General features: G+C 44.2%; 1 protein-coding gene across 1 annotated transcript in view; it reads left to right on the top strand.

Annotated features, from left to right (window-relative positions):
* LOC141441967 (uncharacterized) overlaps positions 1 to 20708 on the top strand; it is a 67366-nt gene that overhangs the window by 201 nt on the left and 46457 nt on the right. The window contains exons 2-10 of the mRNA XM_074106853.1: positions 186 to 353; positions 738 to 844; positions 1645 to 1809; positions 1876 to 1964; positions 2479 to 2567; positions 3222 to 3339; positions 3564 to 3661; positions 4404 to 4545; positions 4771 to 4861. Of these exons, the coding sequence (XP_073962954.1) occupies positions 186 to 353; positions 738 to 844; positions 1645 to 1809; positions 1876 to 1964; positions 2479 to 2567; positions 3222 to 3339; positions 3564 to 3661; positions 4404 to 4545; positions 4771 to 4861 (1067 nt within the window). The remainder of the gene's footprint in view (positions 1 to 185; positions 354 to 737; positions 845 to 1644; positions 1810 to 1875; positions 1965 to 2478; positions 2568 to 3221; positions 3340 to 3563; positions 3662 to 4403; positions 4546 to 4770; positions 4862 to 20708) is intronic.

Here is a 20708-nt window from a genome sequence, read left to right as displayed (position 1 = left end):
ATCTAGTCGTTTAACTTTTTAGTCTCGAGTCACAAGTTAATGAACTAGCTCCGTTGGTTTTGTCAATATAAGAAACTATTGTCTTCCAAGGATGTTTCTATTTCAACAAGTGTGTCATCTCCTCAATCCCGAGCTTACCATAATAGTGTGTAACGTGATGTGATGTTGCGCCGTTTGTTGGTCAGGTGCTACGTGTGCGCGGCGCTGTTCCCGCAGCAGTCCATGGAGTGGCTCTCCACCACGGCCGACTACATGAACTCTCACGCGATGCACTTCCCGTGCCTGGCGGGAGCGGGCGCGGCGGCGGGCGCGGGCGCGGAGCGGGAGCGGGCGCGGGCAGCCGCGGCGGGCGCGTGCTGGCGTGCTCGCGCTGCGTGCGGCACCTCGCCAAGCAGTGGGAGCTGCTGGACGCCGAGCGCGTGCCGCTCGAACACCGCCGGTCAGTGCCCACACTCACACTCACACTCACACGCCCTTCATAATGTGCGATTGCAGACCATCCTCGCTGCACGAGGGGCCATGCGGACCTAGTGTGGATTAGAAACTAACGTTACCGTTTCAGCAAATGACGTGTAAAAAACACCCGATTTGAGTGTCAATTTTTATAAAAATTAAAAACGGTACAGTCGTCGTCAGCAGCAGAAGTGGAGAAGCGGCTGCGGTGTTCAAAGTTTAAAGTTTGCTTTATACGGTACTCGTAGGTATGTCCTCGTATAATAGCATGGTGTTGTCTTCAGATATAACATCCCGTCGCCGCTGCCGAGCAACCCGTCGCTGAACGGCGAGCGCGTCATCCCCACGCCGCCCTCCACCACCTCCGACCGCACCGTCGCCAGCAACAGCGGTCAGTACCGACACACAGACACACACACACACACACACTGCACGCTCTTAGTGAAGCGGTCGTAGTCAGACATCCATGCAAGTGGAAGAAGCGGGGCGGGTGTGATGCGGACCAGTTACAGACTGTCCGTTCGTGGAGCTGCCCCGCTTCCCCGCTTAAGCTGCGCGTCCACTGTATCGAAATCGAAGCGTACGTACCGTACGTAGCGGACGGATTTGTTACTTTGTAGACTTATATGGCGCAGAAATGCTGATCCGGTGCACGCAGTACCATAGAAATCTATACAACGCAACAAATCCGTCCGCTCCGTACGGCTCGATTCCGATGCAGTGGACGCGCAGCTTTAGCGTCTTCTCTTCGCTTCCCGGTTTTGTATGAATTTGTAGCTGCTAGCTACAAACTAGCTAGATTTTTAAGTTAGTTACCAACTCCCTGTCCACTGAAGAGAAGCAAAGATTTTATGCAATTCTATTGGTGGATGTTATCTCGCTCACCGCTCCGCTGCCTCGCTCTGCTCCAGTAAACAGCTGCCTTAGTAGACGCGCGATTTTCTACAGCGGTTTTCACCTGTTCAATCCAGCACGTAGGTGGTGTGCCGCGCGTTTTTGTTCCTCCCACCCTCCCCTGCACGGTCGGCCACTCTTTGGAGGTATCGCCTTGAGACATGGTCGAATGCAGCATGCGCAGTGGCGTGCAGCTGGAGTAGGCGTTACGTTGCCAAAATCTGTTGATGTTCCACCTAGTTAAATAGTTATCTAAGTTGTGTGCGTGTCACAAACGTTGTGTCTGTGTGGTTGCAGCGTGCACGTCGATCTACTGTTTCCTGTGCGGGCTGCATTCGGACTTCACGCTGGCGCGCATCCTGTACGGCCAGCCGCAGGGGAACGCGCCATACTTCCCGTGCCTGCTGACACACCAGGTACACGGACAGACAGACAGACACACTTCACGCTGGCGCGCATCCTGTACGGCCAGCCGCAGGGGAACGCGCCATACTTCCCGTGCCTGCTGACACACAGGTACACGGACAGACAGACAGACACACTTCACGCTGGCGCGCATCCTGTACGGCCAGCCGCAGGGGAACGCGCCATACTTCCCGTGCCTGCTGACACACCAGGTACACGGACAGACAGACAGACACTTCACGCTGGCGCGCATCCTGTACGGCAGCGCAGGGGAACGCGCCATACTTCCCGTGCCTGCTGACACACCAGGTACACGGACAGACAGACAGACACACTTCACGCTGGCGCGCATCCTGTACGGCCAGCCGCAGGGGAACGCGCCATACTTCCACCAGGTACACGCAGACAGACAGACAGTCTGAAACTGAGTCTAGACTTGCCAGATAAACCGTGCAAGGTGCATTACATAGCGGCGCTAGATTAACTTTTACCACTACTGACTGAGATCTCAGAATAGATTAATGTTACATGATGATGATGATTAATGTTGTTTGACGACCGGATGGCTAAGTGGTTAGAGAACCTGACTACGAAGCTTAAGGTTCCGGGTTCGATATTTGTATAAACAATACGAATGTATGTATTTATCTATATAAGTATGTGGTCCGTTGGTGAGTGGCGAGCTGACCAGATGATGACCAGTAATGGTGTGTTGTGTTGGTGCAGAGTCTTCCGAACGCGGAGCAGCTGCGCGACAACGGCTCGGCGCTCGTCTGCACCTTCTGCTACCACTCGCTGCTCAGCCAGTGGCGGAGGTGAGCATTGCCCGCGCCTCTGGAATTACACATAACACATTTAAACAAAATCATCTTTTAATCGACACAGAAACAAAGGTAACTTTAGATTATGTTTAGTTTGCATCGGTCCGAAAAGCCAGCGGAGCTCCGCCGACCTGACACTGTATCTGTGTCGATTAAATTAAAAAAAAAACGAGGTTGTTAAAACAACCTTCAGCAAAAAAAGCATATTGGAAAGACGAATGGAAATTTTGTTACTAAGAAATAACGATTAAGGGGAAATGATTTAACTTCCTCTCGGATACATTAGGTTGAAATGAAGTAGGGCATATGCAGAGAAACGTGTCTTGATCAAGCTATGTGGAATGTTTCGGAGAGCTAGTAACATATCTCGCTGCACGACAATAATTGTTGCGCACAAACTCGCGCACGAGTGTCGAGACACTCTGATTGTATTCAGTGCGCGTGCGCTCGCGAGCCTCTTGTGCGCAGCCGGGCGGCGCGGGGCGCGGGGAGCGGTCTCAGTGCAACAACCGCATACTGCGGTTAGCCGCGCGGTTTTAGCGTGCTGTCCCTCTTTAAAGTATCGCTTGAGAAAGAGATGGGACGTTACAATCGCGCGGCTAGCTGCGTGGGGTGTTCGCAGGCTAATAGTTTGCCTGCATCCGGCAGGTACGAGGCGCTGGGCGGCTGCAGCGCGGAGCGGCGCGTCTACAACACGCACGACTACCACTGCCACCTGTGCGGCATCAAGACGTACCGCAAGCGGGTGCGCGCGCTGCCCATTAAGGTGAGCCCACCTCGCTGACACACGACACGTGTGCGAGCGAGACAGCTGGTGGTCTGTAGTACAAAATACTACAATACATACGACGCATTTCAAACCTCTTTTAAAAGTTTCAGCTGCTAGGATTAGAGACATGAAATTAATGAATTTCTAATTATTAGTGCGGTATTTTTACGTACAATTATTTATTTATTTTTCAATGAAGTCATTTTGCGTTTTTGTTACAGGAATTCCCATTTTTAGTGCAAAGGCGGACTGAAAATTCATTATTATTAGAAAATGGCGATTACGCCGTAGTATGTTTAGACTGCTATGAGAGTTTAAGGTAAGAACTCATTTGTATACTTACATTTTTGCAATAAAAACAATAAGATAGGTAATTTATTTATCAGAATTATTAATTGGCTTAGTATAAATTAGTTAACATAACAAGATATTACAGGTAGTAAGAATTCATTTGCGTTCGTGATCTCACAATTCGCAATTTTATAATGGATGGATCTCTATTCTCTATCGACTATGCCATAGTGTATGGTTGCTTGATTAATTTTTCATGCATCGCACTCACCGCCCGTGGTACCATAAAGCGGGGTTCTCACGAGGCGATTTTAGTTGATCAATTTAAATCGGTTCACGAATTGAATGACAATCGCTAATAAGAACATGTTTTCAATAAAATTTGGTCAACTTTTGTTGAACAACAAAAAGTTGATTCCCTCTCAACTTTTGGTGTGCGAATCGGTTCATTTTGGTGACGTCATGTACGTGAGAACGATCCGTTCAAGTTAAAGACGATTTTATCTGTGGTGGCAGTATTAGTGTACATGTTCGCACGACATTGTTTGACGGCATTTTGAAGCAACTGCCGTTCGGTGCGACCGTGAGAACGCAATTCTTGATCAATTATTTGTTGACCAAGTAAAATCGCCTCGTGAGAACCCCGCATAAGTCATCGATGGGCGGTGGCTAGTGCAGCGGAGAGCGCGTACGCTGCGTTACTCGATAGTGTTGGTGTTGTGTTGTTATATTTATAGTATAGCGTGTGTTGTGTTGTGTTGTGTTGCCAGGACGCAGGCGCAGGACTACGAGCGGCGCGGCGTGCCCGTCGACAAGCGCGAGTACAACTGGCTGCAGCAGCCGCCGCCGCCCGAGGACAGCGCTGACGTCACCATCGCGCGCCTGCCCTCCGGCGACCGCTCCGACAGGCTGGTGCGTGCTACTAACATGCTGCAACAGCCGCCATACCAAAAAACCGGTTTAGATTTTAACGCTGCACTCATCCACGTCCGCGTCATGAGGCAGACCATGTCCAACAGTGGACGATGATGACGATGCTCCTCCGCGTCTGCTTTGACTCCGTTTATGTAGAGCGCTGCCTCAGTAGGTGTCCGCAGGGTTTATTGTGACATTATAACAGTGCGTGTTTGTCGTCAGATCCCGCAGTCGCTGGTGGTGCGCGGCGCGGGCAAGCGCGGCAGCCCCAAGCAGCCCGCGCCGCCCCCCAAGCAGCCCCCGGACACCCAAGGTACGTACCACACCACCACAATACAGCGCACCTCAATTGTACTATGGCAATTGGCCACTTTCAGTGTTTAGCAGTAACACAATAGTTTACTGCTGCATAAACGCATATTGCTTGTATCAGCGACAATCGTAGTGTATATAACCTAAGTTTGATTTAATAAAGAGGTTCTCTTTACGCACAACTACAGCTATCGTCTTATTGACCACCTCCCACATCACCTTTTTACACAATCACCGACTCTACCTCATTCGTCTTACTGCATTACCGACCGCTACAATAACAGGGGCCGTGGTGGCCTAGGGTTTGAACCTATCGCCTCTCAAGCAGAGAGTGTGGGTTCGAACCCGTTTCGCACCTCTTGAGTTTTTCGAAATTCAGTGCGGAATTACATTGAATTTGCCACGAGCTTGCGGTGGAAGGAACAACATCGTGAGGAAACCTGCCATAACCTTGCGAAGCGATTCAATAGTTGCTTGCGAAGTTCCATCCGCACTGGGCCCGCGTGAGAAACTATGACCCAAGCCCTCTTGTTCTGAAAGAGGCCTGTGCCCAGCAGTGGGACGTATATAGGCTGGGATGATGATGACAATAAACAGATCAAGCGTGATTTTTTAGTCCACGAGAGTAGCTGGTTGATAGTCAACAAACGCCACCTTCTCCAGCAAAAGACCTGATTATAGTCTTGCGACTGACGGCAGATAATAATAATTAAAAAAAATAGTTCACGGAAATAAAAATATAATTTTCACTTCTGATGCTCGTAAAGTTGGTATAAATTTATGCTGGATCTAGTTGGCGACATAAAATGACTTTTAAGGTTAACTGGAGGAGTTCCCTTTACGGGATAAGTTCGCCTTTGTACATCTTATTATCCTGTGTTCTGTTGTTTTCATAATGTTTTTATGTACAATAAAGAGTTTTACAATACAATACAATCCAATACTTTTCATGTTCTAGTGCATAATGTAAAATCTTCGTCTAAGACCAAGGCGAAACAGCCACAAACAGAAGTTTCTACATATTTTTTAATAATTTTTAATTTATATAAAGCTAAAAATCAATCAAATCGATAAAAATAAATCAATAGAACTAAAAATTTATAATTATGTAGTAATGCATGATCAATAAAAGGTACATAGTAAGCGAAAAATTGTTTCACCTGTTGTTATTTCATTTTTTCGTCATGGAGGTGAAAAGCAGTGTAAAACTCGAGCATGAAACCCATTTTCCCCTTGACTCGGGTAAAATGTTTTTTTTATGATCTTGTTGTACAATCTATTATTATGTTTACCTATTGAATCCGAATTTTCACCTCTCAACGACACGAGTCTAACAAAACACAGTTCCTTATCGATTATATTATATTAAAAATAGCCGGTAATCGGAGACGCGGCCCACTCCCGTCTGGAGTGATTAGCCTACGTACGCACTACGCGTATTTATTTATCAATAAAAAATTACAGCATTACAGTTCAAATCTTAATGCGCTGTAAAATTTAAATTATACACAAAAATATACTAACAACACAATTATAATTGGGATTAGGGGTTTTAGCGCACCGTCTCTTTCTCGAGCGATACTTTGAAGAGGGACAGCGGTAAAACCGCGCGGTTAGCCGCATAGTGCGTCCGTGTCCGTAGCCTTAGCTCGGCGTCGCGCGTCGTCGTCGAGTTGAGCTTTGAGCTTTGAGCGGCGCGCGCGGGGCGGGGGCGGGGGCGGGAACCACCTGTAGGATGAGTTAAGTGCTCGCTGCTCGCCCAGACTAGACGGGACTTGACTGGTTCATGCCTACGAGTATGAACTCTACGAGGCTTTGAAGGTTTTTTACTGGCCAAGTTATGCTGAGGTATGTAAGGAGAGTTGGAAATAAACTTCCGACGTGTTATTGTTATAGGCATATCTTTGATTTTGTAGTAAGTAAGTTAGAAATTATTATTCGTCTGATTCATATCTTCATGAATTTGAACAAAACAATTAATAGACTAGACATTGCATTATTTATATCGATCACTGCGAAAATGGCACGAGTCTATTTTCGCACATTTAAAGTTTTTCACTCTGATCAAGGGCATTTAGGCTAGATATTAAAGAATATTTCCATAATATTTTTAACATTAGTCCATACTTGACAGCATACTCGTAAATCTACGTGTTTAACCTCAATTCACTTGGCCGTCTCTAAACCCCTCAATATAAACAGTGTGTCGCCTCTCCGCGGTTTGTTCCGCCGCCCCTCGGGTGTAACTCGATACGGGCGTAAGTGCACTGCAGCACGGTGTCTGGTGTCTGGTGTCTGGTGTCTGGTGTCCGTCACCGCCGCGAAGCCGTAAGCAGTAAGCGCCCTGCACGGCACGCTGTCTATTGATTGCTGGTACAGTCAGCGTCATATAGTACGTAGCAGTCAAGATCACCAAATATTTGGAAACATACAAAATAGTCATTACCAGTGACTCAGTCAAAGCGGTCAAATTGTTCGAGACATCCATCGTGTACAAATATACCGGAGCACGCCCGTCGTCAAATACTTTATAACATTCAAGCCGACATTAGTACCGTAGCAGCCAAAGTATCCAAAAGTATGGGACACCACAGAAAAATTGACTTTATTACATACCGTATAAGGTCCAATGATCTAGTTAGCTAGTCATCTTTAATACAACGTGAACGATGTTCTATTTTCAGTCTCTTGGTGCAAAATGCACATGTCATTACCTTTTTAATTAAATAAAAACTCTTTTATATTGTAATTATACTGGCCAATTCAAGCCATATTTAAAAGGAAATCCGTTAATCCTAAATTCTGACAATGTAAATAAAAATGTGAAAAAAAGGCGTCAGGCTTCAAATGAAAGAGACGGAACGATCACTGACAAGTTGGTACTCTTTTCGGTGATTGTCAAAAACGAAAAGTCGAATCTTATTACGTGTTACCTAATGTTATTTCGCACTCAACTCGAGATTAAACCTTAAACCTTTTAAATAAAGCTCAGTTTTCTAGTGTGTCCCATACTTTTGGACATTATGGCTGCTACGCTACCAGTGGTGATGTTGCGTGCTCCGATTTATTTGTACACGATGGATTGTCCTGAGCAATTTGATCGCTTTGATTGGGTCAATGTTAATGACTATTTGGATGTTTCCAAGTATTTGGTGATCTTAACTGCTACGCACTATATGACGCTGACTGTACATACCACCATCTGGCGCTAAAAAGCGTGCTTCAATATCTGATGCGACTATTTCTAGGGCCGGTCGGACGTGACAGATATTTTTGCATGCGCCAATTATGATACTTTCACACAAGCAACCGTAGTATAGTCGCTGTAGTATAGCCTCGAGCTTATGGTCGTGGGCTGGAGTCCGGACTCGCACCTCTCCAGTTTTTTGAAATTTGAGAGAGAGAAAGATATATTTACACATATTCGATACACATTAAGTATTATAAGAAAAAATACATTAAGTATTTTAAGAAAAAAAAAATAACATCGAATAGAAAAGATTGAATTTATGTTTTTATTTTTATTCGACTGAATGGCAAACGAGCAAGTGGGTCTCCTGATGGTAAGAGATCACCACCGCCCATAGACACCTGCAACACCAGGGGGATTGTAGATGCGTTGACAACCTAGAGCCTAATATGGGATACCTCAAGTGCCAGTAATTCCACCGGCTGTGTTACTCTCCACGCCGAAACACAACAGTGCAAGCACTGCTGCTTCACGGCAGGATTAGCGAGCAAGATGGCGGTAGCAATCCGGGCGGACCTTGCACAAGGTCCTACCACCTGCGAAATGTGCAAAATACATTATTTTATTCAAATTGAATCACACTAATTAATTACATCAAATCATTACAAATTATACCAATCAAATAAAATTAAATCTAACTAAACCATGTCAAAGCAAATTATACAAAAAAATAAAATGCGAAATTAGATTTCCAATTTACTATGAACTTTGCGGTTGAACGGAAAGATCGTGAGGAAACCTGCTGCATACATCTGCCGAGAAATTTAATGGTGTGTCTAATGTTCCCAGTCCGCACTAAGCCTTCGCCAGACAAGTCGCAAGCAATAGCTACTTATCGTTGTATAACTCAGAATACGTAGTCCCTTTTTGTTTTAGTAACAATACTCCCCGATACACTATTTTAAAATCTGTAAAGCTAATTTACTCAGCTTAACACAATATGTCGCCAGTTTGCCAAACACTCATATCGGATACAGATACGTCCGCGTCGCTCCAAACATTGCATTTTGCGAATAAAATTTAATATTTATCCTCCAAAATCAAATATGCAAAGTGCTAAAGTGATTCTCTGTTACATACATTTCGCGAATTTAACTGTATTGTGTTGCGCGAGGGTCGAGATTGCGTTGTTGTGAGTTGTGTAGTTGCGATGTTTTGTCGCGGCGCGCTAGTTTGATGAGAGGAAGCCGGGAGATCGCAGCGTATTGGCATTTCGCTACATATTGGCGCGGGATCGATTGTGATGGGCCGCGCGACGCGAGGTGCGAGATCTGAGCGGAGTTGTACGCCTTTAAACAGAGGCGGTTTAGCGCTGCACCTAATATTTGTAAACTAGAAACAAAAAAAGAGGGATGTCTATCTGTTGGTGGCGTCGTAGCTCTCAAACGGATGGGCCGATTTCGATGCTGTTTTTTTACGTGAAAGTGAGTTTTCTTGCGGTGGTTCCTAGTTATGTTTTAAAAATACTAAATGTCGATATTTTTCTTTACCATAATGATATTCTAAGACTTTAATTAAACGTATTTAAACAGGACTAATCATGACAGGACTTACAAAATGACTATGTATTAAATAAAAAAAAATACTAGTAGGTTTTATTACTAAATTTATTATTAATGTCTCGTAAAAAAAATTGTCATATATTACGAGAGATATTTATTTGTAAAAATGAATAGAGCTAAGATATATTGGGTTTAATTAAAGTTATTTTTATATAAAAAAAATCAAAAATGTTAATACATTAATTTTGTAATAAGCACGTTTAAATAATGTTTCAGACTGTCATTATGGTAAAGAAAAATTATCGAGTTTGTATTTTAAAATATTTAGTATTACCCATCCCTAAGACTGCCAAGCTACCAAATTGCACCTCCGATAACGGGGTCCAGTTATGGTGTGTGACGTGAGAATCTATAGCAAAAGATGTGGCAACATTCCATTTTCATTATTCTGCTGCTCTAACTGAAAACTGCTTTGAATCGTAGGCAAGATACTTTTCTTTCTGATTTAATACCTCACATTTACCGCTTACATCCTGTGGCGAGCGCCGCGCCGGCCCGGAAGCGAGTGACGTCAGTGCCCATGTCCGCTGTCGGAATTGATTCGTGTCACAGTTTGTTGTGCTCGCTTTGTCCCCCCCCCCCCCCCACGCGGCTGCTACGGACTGGAAGGTTCAGCAGTTTCTGCAGTTGACATCCCAATTATACTGCACCTGTTAGTTGCTCCAGGTGTAATTGCAAGGTTCGTCTTGCTCAATTGCTTTGCATTAAATGCCCAAATAAAATTTTAAGGCTGTTCCAAATCTGGTGGATGTTTGTCCATACACTGTCTTAGAAAATTATTTGTCGATGTCGATCGGTAATAAATATAACAGTCGCAGCACATGTTGAGTCGGCGCCTTTACACGGCTGTGCAGTGCGTGTTAGTTTGATTTGTCACACTTGTTGAATGAAGTTTCTTATCGTTCTATTTAAATGGCTATTAGCTAGCAATTAATATCTAAACTAATCCAAAACTATCTTGGACCGCACCACACCCAAGCAACCCTACGTTTCTTCAGCTCCCACTCAACACACAGATATATTACGTGAAACAAACGCGTTACTCACGTTTATCCTCTGCCCGCCTCTGCCGCTCACCTGTCCCCGCGCCGGCCAAGAAGCAATTTGCTGCGTCGCCACGCAACTCGGATTATTGGAAAGCCATTTTGCGGCGCCGGAGCGGACAAAGGGAGCGCGCGAGAGCACAATTGATACATTGTCTGCTGGAGCGAGGGACGGCGTCGTTTGCTCGCACTCTGACACCCATTTATTCCCTTTTGACTCGCGCTTTCTTTGAAAACGGATTGACCCACTGTCTCTCAAGCTGAGGGCTCTTGATTCCGTCTGGATCACAGCCTATTTGAGTTAAGCTTTTGAAATTAAACATTATGATTAGGGTGTCCATGTTGTTATAAGTCTTACTCAGCAAAAAGACGTGTATTGTACAGCTTTCTTAAACATTAACAATGACCATTGTTGAGTGGAGTGTTTGGTGTGCAATGCTTGCTGTCATATGTTGCTTTAAGGTCTGCAAAAATCAAATTATGAAAAATGCTCTCGCTATCATTTTAATTACTCAAAGAGCTCAGAAAATAAAGCTCGACTGTGCTCGGCGCATCCCGCTCGAGCCGATGTCGGTGCAGCCAAGACAATGCGCGCCGATTGCGAGTGCCGCTGTGCTGCACTCTTTGTGTCGTCTCGTTAATTGGCGCCCGACGTGGGGCTGCACTGCACCGTCTTCCACTCTCATCTATTCGCGGGCTTTCGACCTGTCGGTTGGCACTTTTTATTTTGAATGTTAAGAGGCCGTATCCTCGTAGACTTTTTCTAACCTTGTCATACATTTTTCTCTATAAGTCTTACGTGTTCCTTTCATATCTTACAAGTCACAACTAACATCATTTGTGATAACTTCCCTTTTTTCCTAGATATGATACATCCAACGCTTTCCCGCGCAACGAGCACAATTATTTGATAAATAACGACATTAGCAAAAACACTTTGAGAGTTCAGTGGACTCCGGCTGTATCACCTAATCGCTGCTTGCTCGATATTTCACCTTCCGTCTCCCTCCCACGCTGGGCACATCCCGAGACGGCGATATGTCTCGAGATGGATGTACGCGAGATGCGGCATACTAATGGTCCTACTTTACTTAATTGCCTATTCGATTGTTACGTATGGTTGGATTTAGCGCGCCGTAATAGAGGGGATTACATGTTTATGCGACAGTTAATGTTAGAAGATAGGTATCCTAATACCTATCCTAGTAACTATCTCCGTAGGCGTAGGCGATCGAAATCGTGCCTAATAATCAGGTTATCCTGTGGGTTTTTTAAGCATCCCAAGTGTAAGTTTGGTTTTTACTGGAAATCATCGTTCGGATGAACTGAATTTAACTTCAGTAGTAAAAGAATTGAAGCTTTAAAATCTACTTAAAGAAACCAAAACATACGCACACAGTAATTCACAGTATTGCTCGTGTTTGTATATCCATCTATATGCTTCTACCTCGCTTATCTAGAATTGGAATAAAAAACCGTGGCAGTATACGACACTTGATCTTTCGCAAAAAGCGCTCTCCACTTCCCCAACGCCCCCGCAAACAAACGGGTAAGTGGAAACCGCGGCGATATTACTCGGAGCCGTCGCTGCCGCTCTGTAATCAAGTTTGTCGACTCTTTGTGCTGAGAAATTGCTGGCTGCGGTATGGCTAGTCTGCACATTAAGGGACGGAAAGAGCACTCGAGGTGCTTAGATACTGAGCTCTCGTGACTTACGTTGTATTAGCAGTGTATTAGTAGTGTTACGAAAAAAAAATAGGCAAAAATGGAATGTTCCTCAGTTTCTTTAGACCTACTAAGACGTGTTTGTGTTCGAATCGATAACGCTTAAATGAATCAAGCCATTGCTGCCAAAAAACTTCTAAATATGTCCTAGATGTGGTAAAAGTGTGATCGTTATTCGCTAATTCATTGGTAACTTAATTTATACAGTCGCTAAAGTATGTTGTCGTTAATGAGCTTACAGATCTCATTTTTACATACAAAACACTAAGGGGCTGTTTCACCATACATTGATTAGTGTTAACTGACGGTTGAATGTGATGCCGTCTCCGTCTATTCGAACAAAACAAATAGAGACGACATCACATTGAACCGGCAGTTAACACTAATCAATGGATGGTGAAACAGCTCCTAAATATCCGAAAGCTTTTATTGATACGAATCTTATTAATCTCGTATACAAAGAAGGCGCTAAATAAAGTAAACATTCTTCCATAACCTACCTCCCCTCCCAGTCCCACTTCGAAGTGTAAACGCGTCCCGTCTGTGCTTCGCTGTGCAGTTACGTAACATCAGTACGTGGTTGTTTTACAAGAGTCGCACGGCGCGGATCTTATTAGGCCAATCTTAGTCGGGCGCCCTGTCAGCGCTGCTGAAGAGGGCTTCGATTTGCTGTCAAACTAGAGTAGCTCTACGAAAGGTGCACTTATGAGCTATGTTGGCTCCGTTGATTTAATGTGGAGGCACTGTGTCCGAAATTGAAAATAACCCTCCTACGGGCAGTCGGGTAAAAATAGGCTGAAATCTTGCATAATACAGTGGGATACATGTTAAACGTAGACAGGATACGTGCTATTTCTAGAGATGGTTGTTTTTGTGATGGTGGCGATGGTGACATAGTCACTGCGACAACATATTCGAGCCCTACACACCCTAGCAGATGGCGATAGAAACAGAAGAGCCTACAATTTTCATGTATAGGTATACTCGTTTTCTGAATTTGAATCCGATTGATCAAATATAAATCTTATTATAACACCTGCAAGTGTTCACGAAGATAAACAATCAATCAGTATCTCCCGACTGCTCCTCGCTGTTGTCTGCTCCGTATCTCCATTATGAGCAACAAAGCCGGCACACTCGGCGCCGCAAGTTTCGCTAGCTTTGTGCTCGAGCGCCCTCGGCCGCGATGCCACTCCGCCGCCCTTTGTTCGCGCGACGCCGCCGTAAGCAAAGTCTCAACTCAACACCGTCCCGGCTTGTTGATTTAGTTTTGCTGAGATCTGTTGCTATGATGTCACGTTTTGTTTGCCGGTTTTTTAAGTAATTAGAATTGTTCCACGGTATTGGTATTGTATTAAATTATGTATTATTTTGCCTGTTTAAAGTTTAACCATTACCCTCGTCAAAAGATCGTAGCTGATAGGCCCATGTTGGGCGCCAATAAGTCCCCTCGTAGTGGAATTATCTGGTGTCCAGATTGCTCCCGTCATAGCAGCTACCTATATCTAACAACTTTTGAGACTACGTTAGCCATTTTTTAGCATTTCATACATTTTAACCACTTTTTCGTAGTAAGTGTTCCATACATTTAGCTACATTTGGAGCCAATTTGACTAGGTAATTTTGTGAACACGTCCAGCTACTTTGTAAGCAGCAACACCTTTTCCTTGTCAGAAAATGAGACCAGGGCGCGTGAGTTACAAACCAGCAGCGTCGTTCTCAAACTGATTTTATTCTTTCGTCGGCATACGCTCTTACAAGTACATATTTAATTTTGTTATCGCAATGTAAACAGTCGCAGTCCTCGACTCGCTATAGCAGGCCGTGTGCAACATGGCTCCGGCGCGGCGTCGCGGCGCGCATGCTCGCAGGAGTGGAGTGCTATTTGTCGGCTCGAGCCCGCGCCCAAGTGCCGAGTTGATAGCGGACGCTGTGAACATAGGCAACGACAAACAGACGTCGAAATAGAGAAGTTTGTGACTTATTGAACAGCAGTACTTAGCTTTTGCGCGGTGTGATGCGAGACGATACATACGTATATGTATACACTGACAGTCGTTCTCTTAAACAATACCTACAGTAAGCCTCTTACTGTTTTATTTAACTAGAACAGGCGCGGTAAGGCGACTCTCTTGGATTTTGCATGGGTTGCGGTGATCGCTTGCTATTATGTGACCCGCATGCTCATTGTCCTCTCTTTGTCTATAAAAAGTCGCATCAGATAGAGCCTATCATTTTAGGCGTTCTTTCGGAAACTATTACCCGTTTTATCTCATGTAGATTGTTCCCATTTCCATACTGAACACACGCACATTCATCTTAATAATATAGATGATAGATAATCTCATCTATTTCCATGTGGCAACACATTTGCTTTGCCTGTGTTGCCAGCTACACCCTAACAATTAAAAAAACCCTCAACTCTTCCCGGCGCGCTCTCACGCGATCCTCGCTTGTTTATTTCCGCCGCCCCCCGCCGCGAACATATTGTCCCCCCGCGCTGGCTCTAAATAATCGCTTAGCTTCACGCTGCATACCAGACAGCTGCGTGAAAAATTGTTTCTTAATAATGTGCAATAAATAAGCAAATATGGCCGCTTGAAAGATAGGCAGGGTGATTAAGTAGTTTTTCTGTGCCACTTGTGCTACTAGGCTTTACCAGCTCTCGTGACACACCACGTCTAGCAGTTGAATTGAAATTAAGAGATTTCAATAACAAACACATCGCCTTCTTGCTTTGCATTGTATGAAGAACACCTGTGCAAAATTGTATTTGTCTAGAATAAGCGAATTGAGATTTTGGGGTTTGACATACAATATACGTTCAACCGTTTTAACGTGAACATGTAGGAAAGACGCACACTTTTTCTACACATTTTCTCAAGTTTTTCGATACGCAGAGCATTCTATCGCTCAAAGATAAAATGGAATAAATTACAAAATTTGATATATTTGTAGAAACAGAAAGATTTTTGTAAAAGAGACATCCAACTTGTATCATGCCGATCCACTGGTGAACTCGAGTCTATCATACATAATATAATTCCATCCCAGTGGTCCGATTGACCCGCTCACCCGGCGTATTCCGGCCACGCCCGTCTCCTTATTTACGGCCGCTGTATCGAAGCGGAGTTGCACCGATGTTTTATGTCCGAAAGCTTCTTCGCGACGATCCACAATGGTCCCGTTCCGACTATGTTGCCGGCTCTTACGTGACGGAGCTCTTTGAAAGGATTGTGTTTCTACTTTCGGGTATAAATAATGCTTGAGTGGACGAGCTTCTGTAAAAGATATCAGAGGGTCTATTGCGTAACGTTTCTGACACTCGCGATCACAATCTAATGACAGTTTTTGTGGCAAAAATTGACAAATATTGAGTAACAATGAGGAAAATAAATAGAGTTCTTGATGGTTTTACATTATGTTACAAGGCTTTTGTAAATTTATATAATAGTCTTGAAAGGGACTATTGTTTTCAGACCATATTAGAGATTGATTACAACATGACAACAATTAAGCTGTCTAATTTCTAGCAATAAAATGCTGTTTAGAGATGGCTTATACCCACTCGTTTATTGTTCCGTTAAAAATAAAAATATAGTCTTTAAAGTAACATACGTATAGTAAGTAAAGTGACCATTTATCAAACTGCACCGCGACGCGAGGTTAGGTGTGTAAGCGCTACAAGCAAAACAACCATTTTTTCATTCACAATGCAAGAAGAACTAATTGGGACACCAACTAGCATTACTTTTTTACCCCGCACGTGTGCACACGGCGCGGCTCGTAAGCCCAACAATAACAAACCGACATCCTCCGGCGCAAAGCCACGCAGTAAACAAGGACGGGCTCCGCGAAATCCCCTTTTATTGTTTCGCGCAAGACGTCCCCGTCGGGCCGGATATTGGGCCATCATCCCCCGAATAAGGGTGTAACCGTGTTCGGTTTTAGCCGGCGTTTTAATGACGGAAAAAGTATTCTTTTTTCTTTCAATACCTTTCATTACACTTCCTTTCGTAGTCGGGTGCGTGCAAGCTGAGACGTGGCTGTGGCGTTGTGTCTGCGTGCCCCGAGGGCGCTTGCAAGGAAGTGTTTCTTTTACATTTAGACGGATGAGCATGATCGCTCCTTGTTGTCGGGCTTTGTTTGCGTGAATCTGGCCTGTCTTTTGGTTTGCAACATTTGGCTTGATTGTTCTAACTAATTTGTAATTTCTTGTGTTGTATATCATGTCGAGTAGAATCCTACCATGTGTTCCAATTAGGGTCTTAGAGGTCTTGAAGCTTTCTTATTCAGCATCTTCTATATTACCACTATTTGTTGAACAACCCTTTCCATGTTTAGAGTAACGCCTCACTGTGAAGCATCCCATCGATTAGTCATAGCAATTATTGAGTCGGTGTTTCTCTTCATTATCGCGGCCCCACATGCCATATTGCTAATCTGCGCCGCCCCGCGCGCCCACTCGCCGCCGTAAAGTCAACAGCCTGCAAGGGAAGCTGGGGTAGCGGTTAATGGATTCATAATTTACTCGGAAATTGGATGGCGGGAAAATGTGCTTGGATGTGTTTTTTAAAGTAATTACAGTTATGTGTAGACAATATTTCCGTTAATGTGTCGACGGGATAATGTACAGCAAAGAATAAAATGACTCAAAATAACGGGAACGAGATGTTACTTGCCATAAACTAACAGTACACAATGTCACAGATATAGGTACATCAGGACTGAGGCAGTATGTAATTTGGACAAAAATGAGAGAGAGAGAGTAACATTTATTTACACATTTTCGATACATATAAAAATACATTAGATGGAAAGAATAAAAAAATAACAACGAATAGTATAAAGTGGGCCCTACTCAGCATAAAGCTTTTTTTCAGTGGGACCCAAAATGGCGATGCTTTTATTCCAAGGTCTTCCACGTTTTTTCCGTGCGCCGTTCGCCACATTGACCTGCCTGGGTAAACACCGCCAGCCCTATACTAACTAATCTCTGCAGTGCTGTACTCGCTCCATTAGGGCGCGGCGCCAGCGTAACGTGGCACGCGCATCATTAGTCGCCTACGTGTTAACTCATGTGCGGTCGTAACTCGCGCGTGTGAGCGCTCGCAGGGTGCCATCCGTACTCTCGACGACTCCGATCTGGGTTGGGTGCATCGGTATATTGGGAGTTTTTATTAAGATGTGTCTTAAAATGTTTTGATGAGTATTTTGTGAATGGTGGGCAGCTTCCTTGATGGTATTGACTAGCACACACGTAACGCCTAAAACTAGTGAACGGGGCTCGTTTGGTAGATAATTGCGTTTTTTTTTTCTAGCTGCTCTAGTGTAAAGCCATAGTTATAAAAGTAACGAGCTAAGTTGTTGTGTCTTTAACACTCGACTAATGCAATGTCACGATTCGTAAGCATCGCGTTACTTAGTTCTCCTTCACAATTTTTCCACAATCTCCCAACTCCCAGCTAAACAACATAAGTACGTACAATATAGCGGCAGCCAGCTCTCACCTAAATGGACGTGTCATGCAAACGTTGAAATACAACCAACTAGCTGAAACAGCCCGTTACGCTGTATCGCGGGTGTATAAAGCCCATTCTTGTCCGGACGGGCGGTGCGGCAATCGGAATTGCTATCAAGACGTTATTGCCGTGCTACCCCCTTTTTACGGGCGCTTAACCCCCGGGTCCCTGCGTGTAGTGCTCGGGCCTGTTCCCATTCGCAATGCGGACCCGAAGCCTTTTAAATCTACTCAATTTCAAAGTCGTTTATGTGTTTTCTTCACGACATTTGTTGTCCCGAGATTTTTCTTGGTTCGTTTGAAGTACTGTAACCATGCGGTTCACTCAGGCCTCGATTACAGAAAACTTTGTTGCATCTTGTAGTGGTAGAGAATGCTAAATTGTATTGTGTTTTGTTACTCTGTCACGTTAAAACAGCCGGACGGATTTAGATACAATCGGCGTCGGGATAATATCCCGAAATTTCAACCAATATTTCTAGAGGTATGACATTTTGCACGGGTTTATCATACAAAGTAAATGAAGACCACGGTGAAATTCTTGAGAATTCCCATGAGACTTCAATATAATCGCGGAATTTAAATTCAAAATTGGTTCCCGCTTGCGAAGCCTTGGATAATGTATATGTAGAGTCTAATAAATAGATGATGATATCAAAAACTTTACTAACCAATGTTAAGCAATCGTAAAAAAATACTATGTTCTGCAATTAAACTGTCAGTTTGCCAAAGCATTTTACTACTGGAACAGCTGAGTAGCTTGATCGTCCGTTGCACTGTTTCCGTCCCGTGCCGTGTCGTGTGCGACCTCGTACCCGCGCCGCGGCCGTGCGCCGGCGCGGCGGCGCGGCGGCACTGCGCCGAGGGCGCCGCGCGGGCCGCCGTGCGGTGAACGGTGACGGTGATGCGGCGCCCGCCCGCACGCCACGGGATTGCCAACTGTAAGCTACAACCTAATACACGGACAAACCAACTGACTGGTTGCATGGTATTATGGCTTCTTTTTCGTAGTAGGCTGGTCTTATTTCCAGAATTACTGTTTGCCAGGCTTATCTGTCCTGACTTTTACCTCAATAGGTAAGCGTTAAGACGTTTTAACTGCTGAAACAATTTAAATGTTTGCCATGGAGATTTTGGGATCAACAAATTTGTTACCACGAAATGGTTTTCAATAAATTTACTATTGCTAGTTATTTTTTTCGTTAAAATAAACCAAAAATAAACGAAACCTCTTAACAATTACTTAATATAAAAAAAAAACACTTCAAAAGAAATAAATGAAACAAAAACAAGGATTTCTATAAAAGCTTCATAAATTTCACAATAGCCGCTGTTAAGCTACGCCGACACTCTCAGAAAGCCTATATCTGATTTTATTCGGGTGCCTGGCAACCCGACCCACACACCTACAACGCTATAGCGGCGTGAGATGGCTGTTGATTAGGGGTGTGAACGGCACACGAGGAATTTGAAATGTGCTAAATGGAACGAGGTTCGGTTACGAAGGAATTGGCGGATTGCAAATTTGTTACCGACCCGTTATGGGGCCTCCAGGGAGCGGCTCCGCAAGCTCAAGGTGTGTCGCTACTACGTGGAACACCTTCAAAGTTGGTGCAAGGTGTGCTTGCTCCATCGATGGCGTCAGTTGACGGAATAGCGTTAAATGACTAGTCTATTAAAAAAACAGACGTAGATAACCATTTTAAATTGTCTTTGATATAAGAAACTTTTCGTTTCACTGTTCTGTTACGAAACTTCACAATGAGAAAAAAGTTTCTGAAGTTATTAACCAAACGATGAGATTCCTTCTCCTCGGAGCGTCCCTAGAGGGAAAACTAGCGCAATTTACTTTTTTGCATAATAGAAAATATGGTCGCATTGTAGAGTTAATAAAGCTTGGGCGAGGAGCGAACAGGTTGAAATACGAGGGCGGGTCGCGGTCGGGTTTATTTAATGCGGGTCATTTTCCGCTCCCAGAGGCCGCCGGCAGCGGGCGCAGGGCGCCGCCGCTGGCAGCCTGCCGCGTACCGGACCGGACAGGCTCCGGGAACGTTTGTGCTGCTTGTACGTAGACGACTGTGGGAACCATTAGACTGTCATTAGCGGTGTTACGGGTTCTGGGTTCAGCTTTTGACAACAATAGAGCCGAAATTGTGAGGATTCTTCAAACACTTTTACGAGTACATTGATCACTAGAACTTTCGCGTATCAAGTCGCAATGCTTTCACTTGAAACAAGAATCGCTGGTCCTTTATTAGATCGGGTAGTGGATCGGGTCAAGCAAATAGATCAGCTTCCATTGACATTTCTTTTGAAAATATATTTTCACTGTGAAAATCGGACGGGAGCAATCCTCTTATCGCGTATGACTTCCTGCATTTCTGGTGTCGGTAACTCAATACTTAGAATTAAAAAGTTCTGATTTTCTGATGTTGGATCCAGAGCTGTGTGTACGACTATACTCGTAAGTCTCGCTTTGAATTTTAGCTTTTTTGTAGCATACTTATTTATAAACAAATTGTAAACATGCGGTGCACACATGGAAAGAGTGATACAATTGAAACTGTAAGTAGAGAAAAGTATCAATATTTATTACAAGAGAAACTATACATGCATCTAAAAACAAACAAAGTTTACTATTTAATATCCTTACACAACTGAACTGAAGTCTTCATGAGCACCGGCCAAGTCGTTACCTACCTACCTACCTTTTTTATTTTTTAACAGAACCATTTATTTATTTGGTT

The sequence above is a fragment of the Choristoneura fumiferana genome, chromosome 24 (genome assembly GCF_025370935.1).
Source record: "Choristoneura fumiferana chromosome 24, NRCan_CFum_1, whole genome shotgun sequence".
In the NCBI taxonomy this organism is placed as follows: Eukaryota; Metazoa; Arthropoda; class Insecta; order Lepidoptera; family Tortricidae; genus Choristoneura; species Choristoneura fumiferana.
The sequence above is the reverse complement of the archived record's forward strand: the minus strand, read 5'-3'. Positions and strand labels throughout refer to the sequence as shown.